The sequence below is a fragment of the Pleurodeles waltl genome, chromosome 6 (genome assembly GCF_031143425.1).
Source record: "Pleurodeles waltl isolate 20211129_DDA chromosome 6, aPleWal1.hap1.20221129, whole genome shotgun sequence".
NCBI lineage: Eukaryota > Metazoa > Chordata > Amphibia > Caudata > Salamandridae > Pleurodeles > Pleurodeles waltl.
In genome coordinates, this window is record NC_090445.1 from 819,470,326 (window position 1) to 819,497,987 (window position 27,662).

Consider the following 27,662-nt stretch of genomic DNA (forward strand, 5'->3'; position numbering starts at 1 on the left):
ATCACTCTGTGCCGTTTTTGTCAGGGAAATTGACACAATTGAAAGCTTTCTGAGGAAGGCAAATAAAGTACTGAAAAGGCCAGAGAGCGTCATGTATAAGTAATGGCTGAAAGAGTTTAATTTGATTTTAGAGTTCAGCTCAGAAGGTTGGGAGAGGGGACATGGCAGCATTGTGTACAAATTTAACGAGTTGATCAAGAAGGAAAATATGTTCACAAAGTCATAGATATAGAAGAGCTAGTTGTTTAAAAGTGGACAGTGAAATAATTCAGTCTAATTACTAAGAAAACATCCTAATCTTCTGAGCAATTGGTGCTGGTAAAGCCTCTCAACAGTGCAATTCAAAGGCCTCAGGTATTGTCTTGATTAAGTAAGGTAAGTACCAAGGGCCAGGTTTACTAGACCCTTGTGTCCTTTAGTGCCACATTTGCGGTAAATATTTTGCCAAAAATGTGACACTAAAGGGCCACTACCATAGTGCCATATTTACAAGGTGGCGCAATCCTTTGCAGCACATCATGCATAATATATGCATGATGTATGCATAGGGGGAGTTCCATCGTTAGAGAGTCACTACGCATGGCGCAATGGAATCTACAGGCTTAAAGCAGGCGTTAAAATGAGGCTCCCATTGATTTCAATGGGCCTTGTAACACTATACTGGATTTGCGCCTTTATTTTACGCTAATCCAGTATAGCTTTACAAGAGCATAAAAAAAATGACGCTATTGCCCCTAACACGTGCCAGGGTGCACCATATTGTAAATACGGTGCTACCATGGTGGCGTTAGGGGACGCAAGGGGGCTGCAAGGAAAGTGGTGCATCCCTAGTGATGCGCCACTTTCTTGTAAATATGGCCCCAAGCACATTAGTAAAATACTCCCACCAAGGCGCTTGGTTTGGCATGGCATCATCTCTCTATGCAATATTACGATTTTCAAAATAGCTAACTAATGAAAATGTTAAACATTTAAGAAATATGTTCTTGTTTGTTTCTAATTAAAACAGGACCCGCAGGCAATCCTGGACGCCCTGGAAGTAAAGGTGAGTTACCATGCCTCACTAAATACGCATTTAGCAGTTTTTATTTGACAGTTTTAATATTTTGATGTATTTGTTAGACATAACAGATGCGCCTATATTAATAATAATGTGTTAAGTAAAGCCAGAAGAGGGCACATGCCCACCACATACAGTTGAACTGCTCCATTTCAGTGCAACAAATTGCAAGGAATGCAGCATCACAAGTGGCATCCAAAATACTCCATTACTCTGTAAACACAGGTGCAGTACCCTTTGAGTGATATGGTTAATGCTCCCAACCTAGCTCAGACTGCTCTCTATTAAATTCTGAATCCCATCCAAGGAATGACACCCTTGTGAGAAGTCAGAAGAAATGGTCATCTGTATGTGGCTGATCAGAGGAGCCCCATTGCCCCCAACCTTGAGAATAGTTTAGGTAGCTACGATCAGGTCACAAAAATCAGCAGAGTGCTGCAGATAATGATTATTTTAAATTAGTTCTTCACCATCAGCTTCATTTTGAGCTGCTGACAAGCCTCTGTCACTATCTGCCCCTCCAAATAACTAACTAATGCCACAACAACTACACTAACGCAAATGTGGTAGCCTGTTGATACTGCGGTTTTGTCAATACCATAAATCATGATCTGAGGGTATATTAGGTAACCGACTTGCTGTTGGACTTGCGCTGGTGTGCCCTCTCATTGGGTAAGCCCACACTACCCAGGATCGTGCCAACTAGAAACTTAAAAAACATTCTCGCTAGGGTATGCACTATATCTCTGAGCCGGTGAGAGAAGGACATTTAAACCAATTGTTGATTCAAAACGCTGTTCTGCGGTTAACTGCAGGCTCACCCACAATGTCCCAGCAATGGATGGGGTGAGCATTTGACTGCAAGCCCGTTAAGATGGTTCAATGGTGCAGCACCCCAAAATATGCACTAAAGGAGCATGCCCAATGTGCCAAATCCTGTGCGATTCTCAGTGAGCCTATCACCAAGGACACTTTTACCTGTGCTCCTGTGTCAAAAATATGGCACAGGCACACATCTGTGAGATTTCCCTCAATTGCAGGGACTCAAACCCGGGGCAAATAAAAGAACATCCACTGCACCCTGAATGGGCACTGCATACTACAGTAGGGGCTTGCAAGTGCGGGGTCTCCTTTTGTGACGCAAAGTGACCCAGGAGAGTAAAAGCGGATGCAATGCCCTGTGTGCCCTGGGAGAATCTCTGTAACATGGCCTTTTTATCTGAATAAGGCACAACAGTTGCACTAGCAGTGCCACACTTAAAATGTATATTGTATAAATATGGTACAACAAGAGTATTGTGTGCGAGGGCGCTCGACACCAGGTAAGCTTCTGCTGTCTCAGTCAACAGGGCTTTCACATGCAACTGAGGTGAGATGGAAGATTGTCTATCACGGGGTCTTAACATGGCTGTAGGGAAGGGCTATTTCGAACAGGCAGGGGCAGAATCGACAATAAGTGAAAGGGCAGGGATGATAATAATAATATATGATTGTTTTATCCTAAAGCCACTACTCTCTTCTCTTGTAGGTGATACCGGAGACCCAGGCAGGGTTATCGCTGCAGGTAGGCACTAATAGTTTATCCTTTATCACATCTTTTTGTAGTAGAAGTATTCGTTTTACTTACTGTATTGATCTGAAGTACATGCCGACTCTCTTTTAATGCTGAGTCTAATTAGAGGCCAGTTGATAATAAATGTCATGAGCCTTGGCACATGCAGCAAACACTTGACACCTAAGCTCTGTTTTATCCTTTCAAGTTAAGTTATGAGTGACAGGTCCTTGGGGTCCTCGTTTTCTAATTGTTAAGAATCAGAAAACAGGATAAGAAAATCAATTCGTGAAATTGATATTCAACAAACATATTTCACAAATATCCACATACATTTCGGGGGCACAATCCTCATGTGTATCTGCAGTGCTAACTGAAAGATTGTCCTAATTCAGGCATAAACAAGACTATGGAAGCTCTTCACCCCTCTGTACCATCAGTGCCCATTTCTTTGGCTCCATCTTTGAACACCTCTAAAATGAGCAAGGATTCCAGACCCAGTGCATAAAGGTCTGTGCACGCACTAATAGGAAGCGCAGATTCAATGAGCTATCAGGATTGTTGTTTTTGTGTTGTATTACAGAGGGATCATCTGCAGTCACTATTCCTGGTCCACCAGGACCTCCCGGACAACCAGGAGCCCAGGGCCTTCCAGGTGTTTCAGGTAAGCCCCCAATTGCCATAGATGTTCATAACAATTTATATGTGAATTAAATGATTCCGGTTCTGAAAGTGAAGGTGCAGTATAGAGAAATTATTTTGAGACCATTTGAAAAATGTGTTAATTTGATTGTGAAAGTCATAGTAAAATATCAATATATGGACATCTGTGCTTGGAGTAAAAGACTAGTGACGAAAGAAAGGAAATGCTTGAAGTATTCTGATCCGGCGATAGTATACCCTTGGTAGTATTCTGTTACCTCAGTTTTTGTTCACTTGTGCCATTACAGAAATTGTAACCATAAGCACATCAGTCTAGGCCCCACTCCTAGAGAACACCCCAGACCAAACTGCTAAGCCATGTCTTCTCTGAATGGTAACAGCAGTCACGCCAAACAAGTAATCCGCTTAATGAGTCTCATTACTGGGGTGTGGCTTTAGTCCTTCTGGCCCAGGGGTCTTGTGATCTATGTTGGAACATATTAGTGTCACTTCAGGATCACTTGCAAAAGGGTGGTACCATGCAAGACAGCCTAAACTGGTTTATATTGCAGCAGATGTGAACTCCACTAGGAGTAAGGGATGTGGTCAACCATTGGACCATAAAGCTTGAAAACTGAAAGAAACAAATGTAGGGCCAGTATGAGAAATTGTGTTTACATATTATAGTGGTATCGGGTACACTTCACTGCTAGGTAAAAGGAATATAGCTGTACTTCAGGAATCTAAGATTATTTTCTAGAGATGAGGATAATCCATGTGGAGAATCAATTTCTATTATGCAAATTGTGAAAGTGGTTGCTCAGACAGCACACAACTGAGGTAGCAGCACTGAAGACACAAAATGCCATGGATGGAAGTCCTGAAACTGGGTTATCCACCCATTTACCTTTTCAGTAAATGCAAAATCTAAAAAGAATGTCAACTTAAAATCTGCAGTTATTAGTACACAAAAATGATTCAGGATTCTGAAAAGTAAGCCCATACCTAGAATAATTTATAAACATGATTCAGAGATCCATAAACTACTATAATCCCGGTAAATTGTAGCTATGATGAACAAGAAGTCAAGGGGTGGAAATAAATCAAAATTAAAAAAAAATAGGTGAAAACTTGTAAGCACAAGGAATTACAATGTCATTCTGTGCCTTAAGAGACATCAGTCAGGAGAGGGGAGACACTTCAGGCAATAGTACCAATCCCCAAGTGAAAATGTCTTTACGGTGGAATAAAGGCAATTCAGAAAAGGTCATGGTTTTATCTCACCCCACACATCATCGGTTGATGTTCCAGAAGAACTTCAGCAAGTGCAACTGGGACACTCTTTGAAGATGTGCGAGAGAAACCCAAATATACATGTTGACTTTTCTTTATAATTAGCAGGTTCTCCCATTTCTGCTTCCACATGGGTGAAGACTTTGTTTTCAGTTTTATAAATATCAAGTTACCGAAAAGAGATTTGTCTTTATTACTTTTTGGTTTCTTTGCCATTTATAAGAAAATGCTTTAACCTTTCTTTAGTTTTGAGCCTCTCTATGATGATCAAAGTGTGCCTCCATTTTAGAAACATATAGTGACCCCAACATTACTCGCTTCAGTCACCATAACTAGAATATGCTGTCACTGATGCCTGATGCCTTATTTTCAAATGTCCTTGAGTGTGGCAGACTTCACGCTGTTTGTAGTACACGATGCAATCTGCCTAGCTGCGATCACAGGGTTAAAATAATCTGTGTATCTGCATATTCATTCCTGGACTTCCCCAAAATGCATAAGCCCCTTTTTGTAACTTGCACATTTTGAAATATATGTTAATACGATGAATATTTGATGATTTAACTGTGTACATATACTTCGCTCATTGCATGTGCTCTTAATGCAGACATTCAAATCTGACACTTTTTGTTTTAAACAGGTCCCGTTGGGCCAGCTGGACTCCCAGGACCACCAGGTACAGTGTCTAAATCAATAGTCAGCCAGTTTATTTTTAGTTCCTTTCCATCTTCATCTCCATTCCTTGAAATAAAATTTAGCTCATCTGACCTCTATGTAACCCCTTGTACTCTGTTGAATTATCAAAGACACTGATCAGTGTATTCACCTTATAGGCTTCTGTGTAGATAAGCTTTCCTGCCATGTCCCATGACATTCTACCTGTAACACAAATACTTATTTAGAGAAAGTTATCTTCAATGGCATAGGTTTTTTATTAAAAGCAAAGCCATTCGGAGCTGAATCAGTTGGGTTTGGCCTTTTGATCCTAACCACGTTGACTGCCTCAGTCCGTCCGGCTATAACCAGAAGCTACACTGTCCGTTTTTCGGACAGACTTCCTCTTTTGTCCAGCTCTCACACTCAGTCAATACTGCATGTGCAAGTCTCTCAACCAGAAAATGGCACAGGAACCACAAAGGCTCATAAATTGAAGTTGTGATCAGATGCATTCTAAGAGTTACCTGTGACAGAGAAGTAATAGGCACAGTGCTTAATTTGTGCTTGTTGTTTCCGGTAGGGAGTACCGGCACTTATTTTTGAGGGACACCGCTTAATTTTCTGTCTCAAGCATTTATTGCGATCAAAAGACACATTTGAGAAACGCGGAGGAAGAGAAAAACAAAAAAGCGTCACAAAGGGAGAGAGCAGAAATCTGCAGGACTGAGCCATAGGGGCAGGGAGGGGATGTAAATGGATCAAAGAGGCCTGGGATGGCGTCAGGATTACGCTGCCTCAGTATTCCGTGTTTACACATTTAATTGCAGCAGCATGCGTATTTAAGAGAAGGGCTTTGGGCAGCGGCACGTTTTTATTTACAAATTAAGCACTGAATAGGCAGCTCTATGACTAAAACAGCTACAGAGGAAGAAGGAAAAAGTAAGGTAGAACAAGGTGGCGGTAGAAAATTGTTCTCTTGTATTTTTGTTTTAACACCCCTCCCCGCCCCCGATGCATGCTTTTGTTCATTTTGGCAGTGCACTATCTGGAGTTACAAAGAGTCAGATCAGGGAAGAGCAGGAAATATAGGAGGCAACACATAATTATGAACCGCAAGGGGCTTTCAGTCGAGGAACTCGGGACCTGGTATTTTCTGCTCCCTGTTTTGATGCTTTAGTCTGTTTTCTGCTTCGTGCCACAACACACCAGTCACTTGGGACGAGCTGCCTTTGTCGCTGAGTCTCCACGTCTCTGCCATTACCTCAGGCTTTCTTCATGGAACCCACCACCCCACCACCCAACTATTTCTTAAAATCAATACACAGAGCAAAAATAATAAGAGGTGATTGACGATTCATGGAAAGCGAGAAGATGCTCAAGGTGCATGGGGTTGTTGAACCTCTCTGAGTGTAATTAAGTCACCTTTCCCTCGGCGGGTAAGCTTGTAACACCCAAAACAACACCCAACATGTAACATGCACAACAAAATTAACACAGCAAGCAGTGTTCTAAGTACTCATCAGTGCTCCGCCCGCAGACTCACATAGCTCCTTCCGTGAAGCGAATGCCGCCCCTTACAGTGAACAGTCAGTGAGACTGTGGGAAGTGACAGTTTAGTGTCCAAAGCGAGGGGCATATTTAAGTGACCAACTGGTGGGCAGGCTGTACTGGAAAGTGCTTCACAGTTCCAAAGTGTTCTGTTTTTTCCTTAGAGCGTAGGCCTCGGATTTACTAACCTTTCACTGAACACAGTGTGGCGACTTGCTGCACTCTGCTTACACAGTTTCTTTGTGCTGGTGCACATCAGGCAGGCTAGCGCCTTGCGCAGGAGGGTCTGCGTTGCTGGCAGGATTGTTTTTATGCAGAAAGAGATACATTCCTACACAATGTAATCCCTAAAGGCAGAAAGCAGCATACCTGGAAAGAGGAAATAAAAGGGAACGAGTGATAGTGATGGGCGTGCGGTGGGCGTGCCTCCTTGATGCAATTTAATGCATCATAGCACAAGGTGCTGCATTGCGTTACTTTATATTTTGCAAAACCAAGCAAGGCGATGAAATTGGCCCTTGCATGACTTTGGAAATCTCGAATAGCATTTTGCATCATAGCTGCACCAATAATGTGGATTAACCACAAAGCAAAATGTTAGTAAATCAAGGTCTTAGTGTTTAGCATTTCCAATATGGTTCAGTGCTGAGATCTACCAGTGTTATGCTGTGTCATGACCGCACAGCATCCTGGGAAGTACTGACTTACAGTGCTGCACACCTGAATGACTTATTATGATCACACAAGATTTTCTCCTAAAGGCTGCATATTTTCAACATTTATCTGGTGTAGCATGAGTAACAAATTCACCCCACAACAAAAAGAGGAGATGTCAGTTGCATTGCCATTTTAAATGAGCCTATTGAGGTATTAATTCACGGAAAATTGTGTCATTAAAGACAGGAAGGGTCTGCACATCTTTTATATTTTTCTTTTTTTTTTTTTTACATTTCTGAATGTTTGATGTAATGTTCTGTCCATGAAAAATCTAACCTGCCATTTTATCTGTCACTTACATTTTTGAATCTGCAGGTGTTAAAGGAGCCCGTGGTGATCCTGGAGAAACATCAGTCGTCTACAGTGCAGGTTCAACCTCAGAACGTAAGGAACTAAAATACACTTATAAACTTATGGAATGGCGGTGTTTCACTAGGTCAACTCACATCATTGGCAGTCCAAAGTACCAACCAGCAATAGAGCCGTAACTATACATTTTACATAGATACTCTCTTGGTACGGGTTAAATACCATCAAGAACAAGAACTTACATAAGGATGACCAATTAATTTTAGTATCAAAAAGCAACGCGAAATCATCTGCTGTGCAGTGCCGTAGAAAATAATCATTCCCCGTTGTAAATCACGCATTCATCATCCTTTCTGATGTGGTAACAATTGCCATTGCAACTAAATTGCGACTGGATCCGGCCCCCTATTCCGGCAGGCACAAAGCCATAGAGAAGCTCAGATGCGAAGCTTTCTCTGCATCCGCCCGCTGCACATCACAAAGCTGTTAACAAGGAGTAACGTGGCAGTCGTCCATTTTGGATGCATTCCACTTTGATTTACAGCTTTTTCTGCATAGTTGTCAGGTCAGCGGGACTTCTGTCAGAGTTCTGGTCAATTTGATTGTCTTGATCATGTTTTAGAGACTGCTTGCAGTTGTTTGTTGTTGTAGATGTATTTTTATCTATAGATTCCTCCACATGAATTGAATGTAAAGATAGACCTGCCACAATGCAGCACTGCATTCATAATGAATTATAATGAGAGAGGCTGGTTGCTATGTAAAGTGACCGATAACTCTATTTTGCCACTGTCCACAGCCAGTCGTTGTTTGATTCATAACTATTTTTGGTTACATATCTGTGCCTTGGTTATCTGTCTTTTTAAACTTAGTTGTCTGTTTTTTCATCTTAGTTGTCTATGTTTTCATTTGGTCGTCTGTGTTTTTTCATTTTGGACGTCAATTTTTTCATCTTGGTCGTCTGTTTTTTCATCTTAGTCGTCTGTATTTTCATTTTAGTTGTCTGTTTTTTCATCTTAGTCATCTAATTTTTTTTCAGCTTGTACGTCTGTTTTTTCATCTCGGTCGTCAGTTTTTTCATCTTGGTCGTCTGTTTTTGTGGTGTTCACTGTTTTGTCACGGCCCTTGACGGTGTTTTCTGGACTTCGGAAGGGTTTTCTTTGTCTTGTTGGTGCTCCTGAGCTCTGAGTGTCATCATGTTTTTCTCGTTTGTTAGTCCTGACAGACACCTCAGATCCTTGAGTCTTCGCCAAAATACTAGGCCATTTTCTTCTCAGTTTGAAGAAACCCAGAGTAGCCCGACTTCAAACACTTATAAATCAGTAAAAACATTAGTAAAATTGACAAAAAGGCATATGCGTGGAAATCAACTACGAATACAAAGTTTCATAACAATACATTCTAAGACTCAAATACTCATAAATCTCTTTTCTCTTATACTAAAATTTTGATCGGATACTGATCGTTATTTAGATTAGCTCTAGCTCTCATTAACTTGACAAAAACGTTGAAAGGTCAATGAGATACAACACTTTGAGAGTGACCAGTCCATCAAGGATGGGTTTTTAGCTGGAGAAGTGTAAAAGTAAAACATCTCAGCGAGAACAATTCCCTTCATGTGAACATATCTCATTAAAAGCTGCCCCGCATAATATCTCTGAGTAACAAATGCACTTGTAAATTGCAAATTGCATTACAGGCCCATATTTTGATACAGCTTTCTAGACTCTGCTTTCAAAATGACTTTGTAGTGTTAGTGGTACATGCTCGTAAGCAACGCCCACCTCTGGGAAGATAATGTAGTCAATGGCAAGGCTCAAATAAGTGGAGACGGACTATTCAACCTGAGATTGCAGCAGTGGGCCACTGCAGTCATGGCGCTTGCAGCTAACAACCATGTGTCAATTTGCTCTGTTTACAGGGTTGTATGATGTAATCACTACATTGATCTACACTAGTTAGGCATCTATAGAGGCCAGTGGTACCTCCATGAAGGTAGACCCTGGTGATTGACTCTAAAAGGCAGCACGTTAGGCAAAGCTTTTTCTTTCAGTGACCCTAGTGAGCTAACCACTGCTGTCCGGGCTGCACCACCAGCCTCATGCTTAATTGTCCACAGCATTAGCCTATAGCATGATAAGTTGTATGCTCAGAGGAGCCAGAACAGACAAGAGCTCTGCCCTTGGTATCCTGCTGAAGACATAACTACCTGCAGTTAACAGTATGAGTGGCAACACTGCAATTAGGTCATTGTTGTGGGCAGTAGAACACTTAATGTTACCGCCCACTGCCACCTGTTCTGTGGCATGGCTGCCATTGCCATAGAGCTAGTACGCCCCCCTTTTACTACGCACCTTGAAATCAAGAAGTGGGTGAATATGTAAAACCACTAAGTGCCAGTTTCTACACCCTTTACAGATTATACTCAAAATGGTCTCCGATTCACCTTTTCCCAACAAAATTTAGTGCACTTTAGTTTCAAGCTGAAGAGCAAAGTCAGCCTTCTCAAACCAGCCCTGGAATATGTTGCTCCACATAAAACATAAAATGCAACATGTATCCGTTTACGAATATCACCTCAGTCCTCCAGACCCTACAATGTCTGCCTATTGATCCAAGGTCTATATGCAAAAGTGCCTACTTGTTGGTACATAAAATCCTCAACAGAGACTTGCCAACTGCCTTGTGCAGAAATAAAGTATCTCGAAGGTTTTCAAGCAATGTAAAGCTTTGAGAAGCTGGTGACTGAGTTTTAGGAAAAATTGCTCCCTGATACAAACTTTCTACGGCTGAGCCCAAAGAATCTGGAACTCACTTTACCTGGAGTTCCAGCTACCTGCATCCCATTCCACGAGCCAATCAAAAAATACATTAAATGCCTCCAGTTTTAGAGACATCTATGATTTGTTTACGTTCAATCCATTAACTTCATGCTTGTGGGAAATAGCATGTCTTCCATCCTATTGTGGGTTCCAAGGTTGCAGTGTGTCTTGTTCTCCCTATATTATTTTTCTGTTCTAAATAATAGACGTACTCACCTTCGTACTCTCTAGTTGTCGTTTTTTAGGTAAACTCTCCTCTATACTAACTAGTTGTCATTTTTTGTGCATATGGTCTCTGTCTAACACTGGATGATCTCTTGACTGCTGTAAAGCACTCTGGCGGTCCCTCTTTTCACATAAACTCACAGCTGTGACGTGCATGTCTTAATTTCTTTAGGTGCACAACAACGTCCAGGCCCTCCTGGACCACCAGGACCCCCAGGACCTCCAGGATCACCTGGCATTGCAGGAGTATCAGGGGCAGCAGGTAGGGAAGGGCCTCTGTTGTAGCAGCTGTGTGCCCAATGGTGCTTTTCCACAAGAGTAAAAGATATATTGATGTTATTAACTCCAGTGCAAGGACTTTCCGAGTCCCAGACAAAATTAGGTTTTGCAGTTTGATTGCTCCCTTTCTTCTTGTAAGGCGGGTATTTATTAGACCATTTGTTGTGAAGCTAATGTCCTCTTGTGGCTATTTGTGATGGCACCATAATGCTACAATGGCCTTAATGTATCATCACCCATAATGTCATCTACTTATTGTGACTGGACAGCTTTTCAGAGGTCATCGTCCATCGTCTGGTTCTGTGCAACACAAGCAAGTTTCTTCATCACCTGTCAGATGGCCAGCTGCCTGCTTCTTACCCTTACTATTGATTATTCCATTATGTAGATTATTGGTACCCATACTCTTCCTAGACATAAACACAGTAATATGAGTCAAACTCCACCAGGAGTGCAGCACTTTGAACGCAATGACCTTCAGGGAGAAAGCACCATACCTGGTGAAAAATTCCAGATATCTAGTAACCACACTGGTTGCTTATGAATTCAGATGCTGCTTCATGTATTTTAGTTTTGAGTAAAATTTCTCTTGTTTCACCCACTTGAAATAGTTAGCTCCAGATGCTGCAACTGAAAGAAATACAAACTTTTTGATCACCTTGATTCTTCACAATCTCTCTACATCCTTTGACATAGGTATTCATAACCTGTTCAGTGTTCGCACAAAGGCCCTTGCTTGACGGCCTTCCTATTTGCAGAATCATTCCAGGTCATCCAGCTCCCCCCTCAATCAGAATCCAAACATTTTTTTTTACAAGAGGTGTCTTAAACAGCGTAGGGCTGAGAGAGGAACCCTTAGCTTTTGATCTTGGCCCAGCTCATGCACTCTTTTCGATGTACTGTTATGCACTATGTGGATGATACCCAGCTGAGTATTAAGCTCAGGACAACTCCTCTAGAGCTGTCTCAGAACTATCTCAAAACAGTTCTCTCTTGGATTGAGCGAGAATTTCATTGGACAGAAAGCTGACAAAATTGAAGTTTTCTGCCCTGCAAACACACATCCAAGTGGCCTTTGGATTGGTGGCACTTCACCCGGGGATTAGTCCCAACTTTAGCCCCGCTGTTGGGAACCTTGGCATCTACTTTGATCACAATATCTTCCTACCCATGAAAGTCAGTAAGATTTTAGCGTCCAACTTTCATCATCCTTGCTTCTTTCCTAAAATCATGCCATTTCATCAGCCCATCTTGTGCCAGAGCAGTGTCAGGGCAATTGTTCTATCTTGACTGGAGTATTACAATTTTGTGGAGTTGAACGTTTCTGAATTCTTTGTCACTCACCTTCAAAACAGATAGAATTTATTGGTGAGGCTCACTTTGGCTCACTTCACTAGACTCTGGTATCCTCATTTAAGTTTTTATTGTATTGGTTTGTGGCTTCTAAGCGATCCTGTTTAAATCTCGGTATCTGGTTCATTAGGCCTATCACAAGTTTAGCCCATTATTCTTCAAGTAAAGTTCTCATTCTATCGCCCCATTCCTTCTTTTAGATCATCAACTTCTAGGCTTCTGGTGATTACTTGCAATCTGTTGAAATGGTCAGAAGGTTGTACCTTCTCATTGTTTTCTATGGAACACTGGATTGCACTACTCTTCAGTCTGAGCTGTAATCCATAGAACCAGGATACCCTTTCATGTGATTGTTGCTCTCTACAAATCTCAAGACTAGACATCACACAATCGTGCCCGTCTTTAGATAGAAGGTTAAGATGCCAGGATGTGGAATTGTTGAGTAACAGAACTTCATATTAAAGGCATGCCCACGCAGGTCTAGTATCTCAATGCAAGTGGTCATTGGGGATCATATTTTGAATGATCAGTTCACTGTGATCGCCCCTAAATTGTCTAAATGTTGGTTGCAGCTGTTGCTTGTAGAATCCGCATAGTCACAAAAATTGCTTTTGAATAACTTTCAGATACCTTTTTTGATCAAAACTGCTGACACTGGCTGTGATTCTTTTCCACACTTGGCCATAAAACCCGGTTTGCCTTTTGTATTTTTATACTCCATTGACACAATTGTTGTGTTGTATTATTTATAATCTAGTGACACAATTGTTAGAAAAGTGTTTCCCATTGGTAATGTTATCGCTAACAGCAATTTTGAAAATTACATATGCGCGAAGCGACTAGAGCGAACAACATTCATAAGGTAATGAATTTACCATATCTTAGAAATAACGTAAAGCATAAAAACAGCAAACATAGTAGTGGCATAAACACCACTGGCGGTACATTAAAGCACCATTGTAGTTGCTATTTTCTCAATGTCACAGAGGCCTCTAGGCTGGACTTCCTATGTTTCCCGTGAAAACCCTCACCTGTGGTGTGTTTCCCCAGTCTCACAGTGATGCCAGGGTATTTCAATTAGAAGGCACAGTACAGCGGGGATGTATTGTGGTTTGAATTGTAACACAAGCCTTATGGCTAATATGTGCTTCAGTTATCTGGAAACCCCACCATCCACAGACACTGCTGACCCCTTTCTATCCCTGGTGACCACTGGACAAAGAGGCTATGTAACAAGTACCTCGGAAGCATTAGAGCTGAATGGCCAGCAGCAGCGTCTGACATAGCGAGCATTGGAACACTGACTTGTGGTCTCACCTATTGTGCGTGAGGGGTGTAGAACTTATAATGTGATGTTGTATACCAATTGCTATCAAAAGGTACAGGCGCCTCGCCTTTGAGAAGAATGGCCATCTTTATTGTCAGTCCTATTTCATGCATTTAAGCCTCTGTTCCAAGCACATAGATTCCCTTGACATCCCCTTTGGATACAGTGAAAGGAATGGCCAATAACCTTGATTCTGTGCTGTCATTTTGAACTTGTTCCACGGAGTGGTTAACAGCTACTTCTAGTGATTGCAGTGGTGTTTCACAATTCTTCATACTATCAGACAGTACCTTCTTGTCATCTCTGTTCGACAATAGGAATACCTGAAATCTTGCTGTCGTTGAAGAGTAAACAACAGACCAATTTAGGTAGACTTGAACTCACCCATACCTAAGGGTCTCATGATCGCGGTAACACGTGGCAATATTGCAGTTCAAGTGAGGTCCAGTTTAATGCCGGGAAAATGCCCATCTCCTTTCAATTAGCTGCCATGTTGTCCAGATGATATGTTTGTCACGTATAGTATGTGGCCCGGCCCATATTTGTTGAGTACAGGCCTTGGAGCATCCACTTCAATAACTACAAATGAAAGATGTACATTTGAAGTGCGGGGGGCTTTAAATGAATGGCCTCAGATTGCACTGCTTTAGTGGCAGCATTGCTTGAACTGTGGGCTCCAATCCGCTTACATAACCTATTTTACCTTTTTAAATCATAAAAAACTAGTTCATCTAAATATTCAGTACTGAAACCAATACTTACTGGATGGTGATGTGTTCCCGCTGAGGCTGGCTTTGTGATGCGGACACAAGTCACCAATATCAGAAGAAATACTCATTTCATATTTTTCGTACTACTTTTCAGGTGCTGCTATTCAAGGACCACCTGGACCACCCGGTGTTGCTGGTCAGCCAGGTAAGGTGACAGTGAGGTTCACAAGGGATGCTAAAAACAGAAAGACATTTATTCGTTCATAAACACATTAAGATTAAGAGCTGCAGTAAAAGCTAATTTATTATTGACCTTATCTATATATTATTTAGAATTGATCCATTGTATTGAAAATGTGCATATTTTATTTAGACTTGTTGGTTGATCTTGTTTCTCAGGGGAAGGTAGAATTGGACCGCCAGGAGCGCCAGGACCTGTTGGACCTGCTGGACCACCTGGACCTGCTGGTCCGACTGGACCTTCTGGACCTCCTGGTTCCTTTATCCCATCATCAGGTAAGGACACTAGTTCTACCCCTGCGAAAACAAACCAGTCAGCCCTCTAAACATCTAAAGGTGTTTTTTTAGATCTACTGTTAAACCATTGAAGGCTATTCCAGGATCCAGCAAATTAAAAACAATCACAAAACATAAGTGTCCATGTATCGTAGGCTGGCCAAATCATGGAGTTATACCTCATGGCATATGTTTTATGACTACTATCATAGTGTTCTATAAGATGGAGCAAAATGGGTCCCGGATATTCCCTGTCTGAGTAGCATCATGCAATGAGATTTCTGCATTAGAAACACTCTGGGTGTGAATTATAATTGGGTGGTAACTGAAAACCTTCGATTTTCGTATGGATAGTATGATGAAGTAAATGGTACCAATGGATTCTCTCCCAGATCTATCACTTCTCCAGAAACAAGAGGATTTTTAGTTTTGAACCAGCTCTAAAACAGGGCACTATACTTTAGGTTTTTGTAGTCGAAAGTCATGCATTGATCTATTTCAGGTAGGGATTTGGCTTATGAATGCTGCTACGTGCTGCCCACACTTAGACACCATGTTGTGTTTCTTTCAGTCAGACAGCTGGCTATACACATCCTCTTACTCTGCTGTTCAATGGCCTATAACAAATAGGAAATGTATGGTGTCCTTTATAGTGCTCTAGCACAATACAGTGAGCAAAAGCCTTCTTTAAATATGGCCTTAAAAACAATACATTCTAAGATGAGACTTGCTTTTTTTACCAATGCATTACGAGTCAAAAATAGCCACATTAATGTCTGCCTTCATAATCATGGCCCATTTGCCCTCAGGGAACGTACGTCTGCTCATACTCACTGCAACCACAACTTTCCATCCATATCTATGATCAGACTGAAGGGCAGGAATGAAGGCCTATGAGCTAAAAATCCCATTGCTACTATCTACAGTTGCGGAGAGGACACACTGGTCCTGCTTCGACGCCCTTCATAAGGACTAGTGAAATATGGTCTCTCAATTGTACATTTTACTCTTCGGCTCCCACTGTGGACCCCTGTTAAATTACCAGTGCATATCTGAGGTGGAGGTTTACGGCTCCTCGCCTCAAACACTTCATCCTTATTGAATATGGGAATAGTAGGTGCACATGCTGTCCAAGTTTAAAGTCTTATATCTATATTTTTATAAGTCAGAAATCCTTGTCATTAGGCTGAACCATGATCATCCTAAATTTCCCTGGAATATGGAATATTTACATCTTGTGTGTTCAGGTGCTACATGTTTTCAAATTCCTTTTGGCCTCTGTAACTCCCCTGATTAGTAAGTTGTTGCATTACACTTTCTCTCTGCTCCGATTAGCTCCTGGTGCAACTCCACTTCTCAAACCTCCCATTGTTTCGTAATGTGAACCCCCCCTCCCCCCCTCCATCGTGTTTAGCTACTCACAACGCAAATGTAGATTTCCAAAACAATCCAAAAATCACAATTGCAAGAATGCTGACAGTCGCTGTATACTAACTGGGTTTGTCAGTCAGTCCTAACTATAGGGAGACCCTTAAGATAATGAAAGCCATCTGATCTTCAACGACCCCAGTCAGTTCAGAAAACTCACTAGCAAGTCTGCTGCCTCCCCCGTCACTGTGGCTGCCCGTTTGCAGATCCACAACCCAAAATCAGGCCTGGAACCAAACAAGCAGCCACAAGCCAAACCCCTCACAACAGTAAGTGACATCATTCACATACTAGTGTTACACTTATGCAGTCTCCCAAAGCTCCTGCTCTCTCCTCCCCCTGACATCACAAGGGGTGGTAGTGTGATTGAAGGGGTCACTCTACAGAAAGGCTTCCGACTTTGAATTTAAACTATTGAACACAAGAGGGAGAGTTACATCTGTGCTGCAGGAAGGCCATCTCTATCGACATTTCCAAATGGTGGCTCTCATTGTATATGCTTCTCCTCTGATTTCCATAATGACAGAGTCTTATCTTTACCACCTAAGTCAATGACCAAGAAAGTCACCTTAAACAAATCATGATGTCAACTCCCACTCTCCATATACGCATGCAAAGGGTACCGTTTTAGTATTTTAGTAACAGTGTTTACGTTAATTGATTTTAGGTGTTAAACATTATTTTAATGATTTTTTAATGCGAGAGTTTTCATTTTGCTGAGAAAAGCTGTCTTCAGAAAGTGAACTAGGGAATGAGTGGGTAGGAGCTGATTGGTTCCTCATTGGCAGCAAAGGGACCTTTTGGAGTTTTGACTGTGTACTGGTAAGGGGGCAAAGAAAGAAAAATATGCAACACAAGCTCAGTGCATATAGACTAGGGTTGTATTGTTCTACAGAATTGCAGTTGGATAACCCTGGTAGCTGGAGCAATCGGAATCCAGTCCCAAATATGAAGGCACGGTTGACTTTCTTAGTTTCTTTACACGCAGCCACAAAGCTCAAATTGGTCAGGTTCTCATGATGGTTACGATGGAATGCCACTTTAAACGTATGTAAATGACAGAATTTGTAACATATTCTATTCTATTCTCTGGCAGAGACCTTCTTTGCAGGACCACCAGGTCCCCCAGGTCAAGACGGAACCAAAGGAGACCCAGGTAGGTGTGCTGTCTGAAAGTTACTACTCCAGTTAATCCTGCAGTATTTGGAGCAGTGATATGCCTCCCTGTTTGATACTTTGAAAGACGTTATCACCTAGAAGATTTCCAATTTTCAAAGACCCTTCAGTGCCAAATGTCACACCGTGATATGTATTTATTCCAGACTCTTAAGGACAACTTCTTAGATAAGGGATGCACAAGTATGATTTGTGTGGTCCTCGAATAGTGAGATTATTCCAGTGGATATCTTATATATATTTAAATTTATAGATAATTATCTTACAGTGACAACTGTGATGTGAAAAAGAGCCTCTGTTGTTCAAGTTATGTAATTAATCACTATGTTATGTGTATGTTATTAGCTCTGCTTAATGTTGTCCATATAATTGATGTATGCTCCGTTGTGAACGGCCACCAGAGGCTCTTTGGAATCAAGACATTGTCAGTGCCAAACGTTTTTATATTGAAATTATTGGAAGTGTTACAAAACGCAATATCATAAGAGGAACTTCAGGCTGTAGAAGGTTAGCCAAGCTAGAGGACCTGGAAGGAGACCCGCAATTTCTGGAGCAAAAAATGGTTCTTCATGCATGCTTTAAAAGCCTTCACAGTTGCATTGACTTGTATTCAGGAAATTAAAGGTAACCAGTGCCTGTCAAGAAGTGGCTGATATGATGTCACATACCAGTGGCTCGTTCAGTACCAGTTGACCAGACACTCCACTGCTCAGCTTGTCTTTTTTATTGTTTAATTTCACATCTTCAAGCAGGCCTGCAGAAGCATATGAGTGAGGAAAGATTCGTTTTTCATTTTAGAGCATTTTTAGAGCCACTAATCATGAAGGAGAGCTTAGATTTAATTTCAGAAGCTGACTGTGAACCACAAAATGAGACCTTACCTATAGACTCTTTGTGTTGTTTTGCTAAAACGTTTTCGGAAACCAAAGCCAGATTATTTACCAAAATGTAGGAGGTTAACGGATTTCTAGAATCAGGGCAGCAGACAATGTTGTAACACTTTGGCCAATTGAGTGCTCAAATACTCAGCTCAGATGCTAGTGCGAGGACTCTCTAATATTTGGACCATGTCAGACTCATCCGTCACGCCTCAAGGTTGATGCTTGAAGGGAAAATCGCTGAAGGCTGTCAAAACCCAAATGGTGATGTGAGGAGACCAACTCAGACTTTGCTATGCTTCCATTTATGGGTTCAGGACGTAGCAAGGATTTAGACGAGACTTCATGATTACAAGACACAACATTCAAGTGAATGTAGGGTTAAAGACGTAGATTTTGCAAACTTTTAGCACAGCATTATTCATAAAGTAAACGTTTCTGCTAGTGGTGACAATGAATGTAATGTTTACGTTGACATAAAGAGATCCCTGAGCTCTATTCAGACTGCCATGCTATCTCCTACTGGGAGTTACTTGATGCATGGTGCTGCATTGTAATACTTCCCAGAGCACGGTCCACTACTTAGCTGCCAAAAACCCACAATGTTTGATCTGCAACTCAAGCAAGATCTGGAAGTCATGAGTAAAATGGCTAACTCCGGTGACAGGAAGTAGAGAACACCATAAGCAGGCCGCAACCATGACGATAGAAGATTGTATAGTTATCTAGTAATTCTTTGTCAACTGGACACCTTATTTGAGTACAGAATTTCCTCCTTTGAACAAATGTAATCTAGTGCATTAGTCCAATGACTTCCACTGAAGTAAACCAGAACTACAACTCCCAAAATGCACTTGGTTGGTAAATGTAAGCCAAAGCCAGGACTATGATGTACCTGATGACTTGGAGTTATGTGGTACCCTGAAGCTCTTGTCTAACACGGTTGCAAGACAGTCGTGATAGTTACTTACTTTATGATAACATTCCTACTACATTCTCCATATAGGAAGATCTCTGCAACTACAGGTCAAGATTGTGTTTTAAAAGTACTGGATCATCTTAGGCTGAACACTCTGGGCTAGAATTACTAAAAAGTGGCGCATCACGGGGCTGCGCCACTTTAGAAACGCAAGAATGCACTGTATTTACTGAAATACGGCGCACCCCTGTGCCAACACTAAATTTAGCTGCCAACGCAGGCATCCTTGCACAGTAGTGCAAGGATGTCTGCATTGAGGGGATTGATTGTTTATATGCAAGAAGGTGTCCCTTCCTGCACATAAACAATCAACGAGGGTGATTTACCACTTCTATGTGTGCTGCAGAATGCAGCACGCATAGAAAATTGAACAACGAGGAAGAATAAAAGTATTCCTCCTCGTTGTTCGGTGCTAACGCCAACCCTGGGGTGGTGTTTGTGGCGCTGCCAAAGATTTACGCCTTCTTGTTAATCAGGGGCAACGTCAAAAGCAATAGGTGTTGGAGGGGCCCACATATACAAGGTGGCGTTAAGCCACAAAAAGTGGCTTAGCACCGCATTGTAAATGTGGCGCACTGCACAGCGCCACCGGAGAGTCACAAAAGTGACCCTCCGGTGGCCCAAGGACCTTGGAAATTTGTCCCTATATTTTTCCAAGCATGCTGGCCAATGCTTTAATTTCCCTCACCTCCCAGCTTATCAGAAACAGGAAAGCTTTGGGGAAGAAAGACTAATGCATCATGCTTTGTTTTGGGTGTGTTGTGCAAAGCACACAACCTTACTATACTTAAAGTGATGTGTGCCTTCATCACTTTAAGTATAGTAAGACTGCAATATAAAACACCTAAAAGCTTCCCTAGTTCATTTCCATGTGGTGCTAGCGACATTATAGATGCACGCCATAGCAACCTGTCTCCAATCACCTTCCTGAGTGGGAAATAATACTTTTATATGCAGCATCACTGTGAACTGAAATCACTTTCGATGTTTGTGAATTTATCACTCATACAGTGTTAAAATACCACCACTAGAATTTCAAGTCCTCCTTAGCAGTGCATGTGTCCAAAAAGGTGACTGTTCACGTAATCTGCTTGGGAGAAGGATAGAGTTGTTCAGATTTATACTTTTTAAGCGCCGCATTTGCGCCGCTTTTTGACGCAAAAGCGGCGCAACCTTGCAAAATACAGTTGTATTTCGCAAGTTTGTGCCGCTTTTGCGTCAAAAAATGTTGCATGCAGCGTTAAAAAAGTATAAATATTGGCTTGTGTTCCTTATTATTGTGCAATGGAGACACTTACCCACTGTGGAGTTTGGTGGGCCAACTTCAGACCTGCATAGCTACCATGTTGTTACCAGTTGTAGACTTCCTTGTGTGATACACGATAACAGCGATCCCTTTCAAGGACTTTTATCTCAGAAGCGTAGTCAGAAATATGTGTTCTAAGATTACACTGATCTCTTGTGAGACCACTCTGCTTGCATTAAGACTTACCATCTCCATGAGATACTTAGGCCCTCATTACAAGTGTGCTGGTCTTAAGACAGCCACACTCTCGGTGGCCGTCAGACCTCCGCCATAGTGGCGGTCCGACCGCCACATTACGGTCATTGCAGAGCAGCCACGGTCCGACCTTCAGCACTGCCAGGTTGCCGCCAGTCGATAGTCGCTTTCGGCGGTCATAATCTGCTGGGGCAGCGCTGCAAGTTTACGAGTCCCCTTTCCAGCCAGCCTTTGCATGGCAGTCGGACCACCAAGCAAAGGCTGGCAGAAAGGGTGTGTCAGGGGCCCCATGGGGACCCCTGCACTGACCATGCACTTGGCATGGGCAGTGCGGGGGCCTCCACTGATAGCCCTGTTACGCTTTTCACTGCCAGGCAGTGAAATGCGCAATGGGAGCTGTCGCACCCGACTCACGCAACATTGCCCCTGGCTCGATTACGAGCCGGCGTCAATGTTGTGGTGAGTTTCCCACTGGGCCGGCAGGAGGAAACATTGTTTCTGCCCGCCGGCCCAACGTGAAACACTTAATAGGGTCCGCGGAGGGACGGCCGCATAGGCGGTCATCCCAACGCAGGACTTGAAGCCGCCCGCCAAAGTCGTAATGAGCCCCTTAGTGTCTCCATTGCATATGTGGCATAGGTCACCCACCTCATTCCCGAGCAAGTGCATTGTGGAACTCTCCCATGAGATTTCACTGCTATAAATTCAGTGTGACAATGGAGGAACATGAACACTGCTACACTCTTATCAATGATTGCTGTAGTAGGTCGCGTTTCAGTGTAAAGACGTAGACCCCCGGTTTCCATTGCTTTGCATTGAAAAAACTTTTTTAGACAAGCAAATGTAGGACCTGTCTGAAGGCCATAGAGACTATTGAGGTACTTTGAATTTGATGAATCGTACCTTCACCAGGATAGGCTGCACGTGTTCCTAAAGGTACATTTGTGAGCTACCAAAATACCTTTCATGTACTGTGCTATTTCAGACCTGTATTACACCATGTCCAGCCATTGTTCCCGACTGTCTCTGGGGTCTCACTCTCATTGTCTTGCTGCTTCCAAGAATAACATGTTTTCCCCATGTTTCCTCTCCTCCTTCAAGTCTGATCCTCTTTCCTGCTCTTCCTACAAATCTCATGCTGTGCAGAAAGCCTCCCATCCCATTCCCATCAGACAGTCTCACCGATCATGTGAGCCAGGAGCAACATCATTGCTCTGCTTCAAACAACTTCTCCATCAGTCTGTTTAACACGCTAAGTTCACCTATTACATTGAAGCTAATAGTACTGCCTTCAAGAAAACATCCACACTAGAAAAAAGGATCTAGAAAGCAAAATTTAGGCTTGCCCAGAAGACTCTTCCGTTCACACTTGTGCTTGCAGCCCATAGAGTAAAAGCTCAAAACAAAGCTTGTTGGGTTGTGTTCATTGAAAAATGTTATAATGTCAGTTACCTAATCTAATTCTTACAATAATTAAGTGGGCAAAGAAACCTCTTGTGAATGGTAACTACTGTAAATTACATATTACACCCATCCCTTCCCACATGTGCCTTACTGGAAAAATGTATGTTATGTGCAAGAACTCACCTCTTAAAATGATGTTTCCTCTCTAAGGTGCACCCGGTGTACCAGGCGGACCAGGATTGCCAGGTAAATGTGCTTTCCACAGTGCATGTCATGCCATTATTCAATATGTGCCTTCCTAAGGCATTCATGAGGCTGTTGTGAGTAATTAATTCTTGTTGTGTTCAACAGGTGACCCTGGACAGCCCGGCCTCCCAGGATCTCCAGGGCGCGAAGGTGAGTGTGGCAAAGATTACCATCTGATGAGATCTATTGTAAAGCAGTTTATCAAAAGAATATGAATAATAAAAAAGCAAATGCAATGGGTGAATCCATCAACAAAACATACACAGGACCAAAAATATCAGATGAGAAGATCTTAACTCTTAAGGGAAATGGGAGGGTGCAGCAGTTACTAGACATGATGTTGCAAAGCTAAGTAAGACTGAAGTCTGGGTTTGTAGAAATTGTGATAGGTTTGAGAGGCACAGATAGATTCAAGACCTCCACTTTGGGTCTCCATCCACGTCACCTTCTTGATGTGGAAGGTGTTTAGCCAGTCATTAATCCAGTCATTAACCAAATATGGAAATATTTCTAGAGCTTCCAGACTTGTTTTGTGGCCAGACAGTAGTGCTGGGTTTAGGAAGAGCATATACCTTCTGTAGTCTCATATGTTGAGACATTAAGAAACTAGATGGGATGTCTCATTCCAGATCAGGTTCATCCTTGTTTTGATTTCTAGTCAAAAGCCATATATAAGCAGGGACAACACCCTTAAAGATGGTATGGACGGCAGTGAAGCATGTGTCTGTGGTAGTGAACAGCTATGATTGTTACAAAGCGTTGACCCACCTTTTTCTCGGTTTGTTTGCTGCCTTTACTGCCAGTCTCCACCATGCATCATGCAACCTAGATACCATCCCCATCTCAAGGTGTGCAAAAGGAGTTTGTGGGTATTAGGTTTCATAACCCTTTCTAGACTGAAATGTCTATTGACTACACTGTCTCCATCCTGTGAAGTGCCGGACTCTCTTCCGCTCAAGAGGCTGCCACTCACATTGAGCTATTTTTATGACAAGTGTTCTGCTCTTACAAATCCAATGTCATTTTATTGTCTCGTAGGTCAAGCAATCATCGGACCCGTGGGACCTCCAGGTCTGCCTGGGCCACAGGGACCACAAGGAGAACGAGGTCAGTAGAAGTGTTTAAAACACGGGGTGTTCAATGGGATATGAGCTTACTTTGCATGACTGAACAGATGAGACACACACTGCTAAGCCAGGCATCAGTTTGCTTTATTGAATGTTCTCCTTTTTTTGGCCACTAGTAGCACAAAGGAAGAGTTTCACCGAGGGAGATCCTGATCCCCTAATACTAAGATATTAGAGAACAAGAGAGATTTTGTATGGCGTGAATCTAATGTTATTTTAAAATGCTCTGAAAATAATTTCATTGTCCAGAGAAACATGGAATAATATCACTAAGCTTATTGTAGAATGAAGAATTGAGACTTCAAAGGGAGACAATTTAATGGTATGCACATTTGCATGGTCGCAAAAGTGAGCCCGTGGTTTTAAGAAGTGCAAACTTAGGCTCCTAGTTAACTGTGTTGACCAGCTGAGGTTCTTAATCCGAAGACCTTTAGTAAAGCTAAGTGTTTGGATATCAGAGGGGCCAAGTTGTTTACGACTATCTTCATGGGAGAGGAAGGAGGGGCATGGCACAGACTGACCACTCAAGAGTACTCAAGAGAGAATAGACTGCTATGTCCCTCGACCCAGTGACAGTCCTCTTTCTCCTCAGCTTTCTGTCATGGATCAGGCTCCGTGAATCGGGTGTAGATTCTGATTAGCAAGTTACACAGCCATTATTTTAGCCAAGTTGGACATGTGGTGTCTGGGCACAAATATCTTTACTTTTGCTATAAGGGTCAATAGGTTCCCAATGTGAGCATATGCAGCGTAAACGGGAAGCCATGGAGTGGACTTCCTTGGACTCTGGAGCACAGTGAATAAACTGAGCAGCAGCTGTCACCTCAGAATACAATTTAGTTGTATTTACTGAGAAATGTAGAAAGGATTTAGGTTTGTTACTTTCACGAAGGCATTGCACACTCTTTGATTGAGCTTCAGTCATTCAACTTCAACTTGAGACCAGCTTTATGTGGTGAAAGTCGCAGCATTCAGTTGTAGAGGATCGAATGGTCTCCCTTGCATGATTGTGTGATTCAAGAATCCTCAGACTATAGCCTCACAACATGAAAGACAAAGTTGGATTATCAACAATCAGTTTTGTACATTACACACCGATATCTAGACTGTAACCAACAATGAAAGAAATGTTGCACCTTATAAGTGTGCCTAGAATTAATGGAAAATGAATTATCTTTTAGGAGAAGCCGGTGTTCCAGGGGCTCCAGGAATTCCAGGAGGATCTCGAGGTTAGGGCGATACATTTTTTTTAGAGTTTAAATGTTGCATAAACAGAATCACCCATTATGTTGCCTGAGAACATTGAAAGGTTAGCATTCACCGAATGTGGAGGTCTATTCACTAAACGAAGCGTCTGTAAGTGAACGTGCACAGGACTTTACCTCCTCAAAAAATAATCTACCCAGTTGCGTTTTTCACGTCGCTGCTCCGGGCAGCTTTAGATGTCAGTAGGCAGGCCTGTTGTTTCCAATGCATAACACATATTTAGAATGCGCCTTTGATCAGCAACCTGCTCATGATGGGATAGATTTGTTGTCTATCTCAGATCTCTGCTCATGATTTGATTGTTTTCCTTCCTATTCTTATGTTTATTCTGCAGAGAATTACTTCTGTCTCCCAGTATTTGGGGTCAGATGTATGAAGCTTGTTTTCTGTTCGCAAACAACATGATTTCCAGAATCAAGCCATTTAATACCAGAAAAAAGCATTTTTAGGTGTACAAACCCTATTTTGTGATTCGATGGGTAGCAATTCGGTAATAGGAGGGGGAATGTCATGGACATGGTGGTCTGCTGACCCCAGCAGGCCACCATCCCTGTAAGTGCCGGCCATTCCCAATGGGTCGTAAATTGTGACCTGCTTCATGAATATTACTGAGGCAGGCCCCTTGTGACTCATTTGGGAATCGCAAGCAGTGTCTCTGACACTGTTGTACATCAGAGATTGGGACTACATTTTGCAAATTGTGAGTCGCAATTTCTGATAGTCATACATCTGCATGGGAATGCATGTATTACTTACTCTCTCTCCCTGTTTTTCCCTGTACCCTCCACCACAAGCCTCTCTCAAATAGCATTGGTAAAGGTAATTGCTTGCCATTTTAAAGCCAAAACATATTGTCCACCAAAGCCTGTTTTATGATTGTGACATACTACCCTAGTTCCCACACTCCAGAACTTCGGTACCCAGATTCTGACAGAAGAAAGGCAAGCACTAAGGGCCTCAATTACTAAGTTTTGGCACAAGGCAGCATCACAAGCCTTTTTCCTGTACTGCCCTGAGCCAAATCAAAAGGGCAGGAATGCGCCATAACTAAAGGATACAGCGCATTCCTGTCCCTGTTCCCTGCGCTGGCGCACAAATTGCTGCCATACGCCAATACAGGTACCCTTGCACCATGGTACAAGGATGCCTGCGCTGCAGGGATGATTGTTTTTGTGCAGGAAGGGAGTAAAAAACTGGGAGAAATATTGTTATTTCTACCCGTTGTGCCACCCTTACACCACCCTTGGGGTGGCATATGAAACTGATGCATTCCCGGGTTTACAAAACCTTGAAAATCTGGGAATGTGTCAGATTTCATGGGTGTTGCATGAAACACCCACAGCAACACCCATGGAACGCCCCTTTCACGGAGAGTAATGCGTGAAAGGGGTCCATATCTACAAGGCCATGTAAAGCCATGCAAAGTGGCTTTGTGTGGCCTTGTAGATATGGCCATGCAGTCTGCGCCACTTGTATGTCAAAGAACGTGATGCACCGGGGGCGCAGGCCACTTGTAAAGGAGGTCCTAAGTTTAACGAGGGTCCTACCTCAGTGATTTCCCATTGACATTCATCCTTTGAATTTATAACAACACGGCCGCTCCTGCTTTCCTCAAATTGAGTGTTATTAAAGCTAGAGTAAATGAAATCAAACAAAGATCTGTCTCCACTAATTTATGTATGTTATGTAAGGTGTTGTACAGTCTATGAGTTAAACAATCGGTCAATCATAAAGTTAAAGAGTGCATGAGTGAGTCTGCCTGTAAATTATTGAGAAAGAGAGCAAGTGCGTGAGTCCATCAATAATTGAGACTGGATGAGTAGTCGACTGAGCAAGAGAGAGAGAGTCAGTAGGCATTTATTGGGTAAGAAATTACATAAGTGGATTTGTGAGTAGTTGATCCAGTGAATATGTCAATCAGTGAGAGGGTGAGTGAGTGAGAGTAATTCAGTTCGTTAGATAGTAGTTGATGACTGGTGAAAAAGAGAGAAAAAATAAGGCTGCACCTGTAGACAGTTCACCTTGTGTGATTACAGATTAGAAATATTATGTTCTTCTACCTAGTTCTTTCATGTGGTAATGCACTGGTTACATTTTTGTGTTTTTTAGGTCCAGCTGGCAGTGGAAGAGGAAGTCCAGGAACTCCAGGGCCCCCTGGCCCTCCTGGTCCTCCAGGCCCCCCAGGCCGCGGCACTCAAGAAGTCCAACAATACATTGCAGAGTATCTTCAGAGTAAGGAAAAAGGTGTTTCTTTTCCTCTTAATCAAAATAAGGCGATTTACTTGTAACATTTACTGTGGTCTTTGTAAGTCTGAATGCTGCCTTGTCACATTTATGAGTGATAAAGAATAAGCTATCCAGCTACAGTGAAATGTCAGAATATACTTCACTCAGAGGGTTCTCATATGGTAAAATCCAAAGGCCCCTCTATTAGTTTGCACGAGTGCTCAATTTGAGCCAGTGGTTTCCTGTCTGGGGCACAGGCACTTATTTTTAAGGGCCGGCACTTAGTTTTCTGCATCAGGCATTTACTTGGAGCAAAAGACACATATGAGAAAGGCGGAGTAAGATGAAAACGAAAAAACGGCACAAAGGGAGGAAGCAGAAAGCTGCCAGTGTGAGCTGAAGAGAGTGGCTGTAAATGGAT

General features: G+C 42.4%; 1 protein-coding gene across 3 annotated transcripts in view; it reads left to right on the forward strand.

The window, feature by feature from the left end:
- The window catches only part of COL17A1 (collagen type XVII alpha 1 chain), a 159,379-nt gene that overhangs the window by 97,119 nt on the left and 34,598 nt on the right, over positions 1 to 27,662 (forward strand). The window contains exons 33-46 of one of the 3 annotated variants that reach the window (XM_069239450.1): positions 1,010 to 1,045; positions 2,589 to 2,624; positions 3,196 to 3,276; positions 5,188 to 5,223; positions 7,785 to 7,853; positions 10,998 to 11,087; positions 14,649 to 14,699; positions 14,894 to 15,010; positions 17,535 to 17,594; positions 22,587 to 22,622; positions 22,728 to 22,772; positions 23,661 to 23,729; positions 24,931 to 24,978; positions 27,125 to 27,259. In XM_069239450.1, coding sequence (XP_069095551.1) covers positions 1,010 to 1,045; positions 2,589 to 2,624; positions 3,196 to 3,276; positions 5,188 to 5,223; positions 7,785 to 7,853; positions 10,998 to 11,087; positions 14,649 to 14,699; positions 14,894 to 15,010; positions 17,535 to 17,594; positions 22,587 to 22,622; positions 22,728 to 22,772; positions 23,661 to 23,729; positions 24,931 to 24,978; positions 27,125 to 27,259 — 909 coding nt within the window. The remainder of the gene's footprint in view (positions 1 to 1,009; positions 1,046 to 2,588; positions 2,625 to 3,195; positions 3,277 to 5,187; positions 5,224 to 7,784; positions 7,854 to 10,997; positions 11,088 to 14,648; positions 14,700 to 14,893; positions 15,011 to 17,534; positions 17,595 to 22,586; positions 22,623 to 22,727; positions 22,773 to 23,660; positions 23,730 to 24,930; positions 24,979 to 27,124; positions 27,260 to 27,662) is intronic. The other 2 variants (XM_069239451.1, XM_069239452.1) reach the window with 2 other exon arrangements.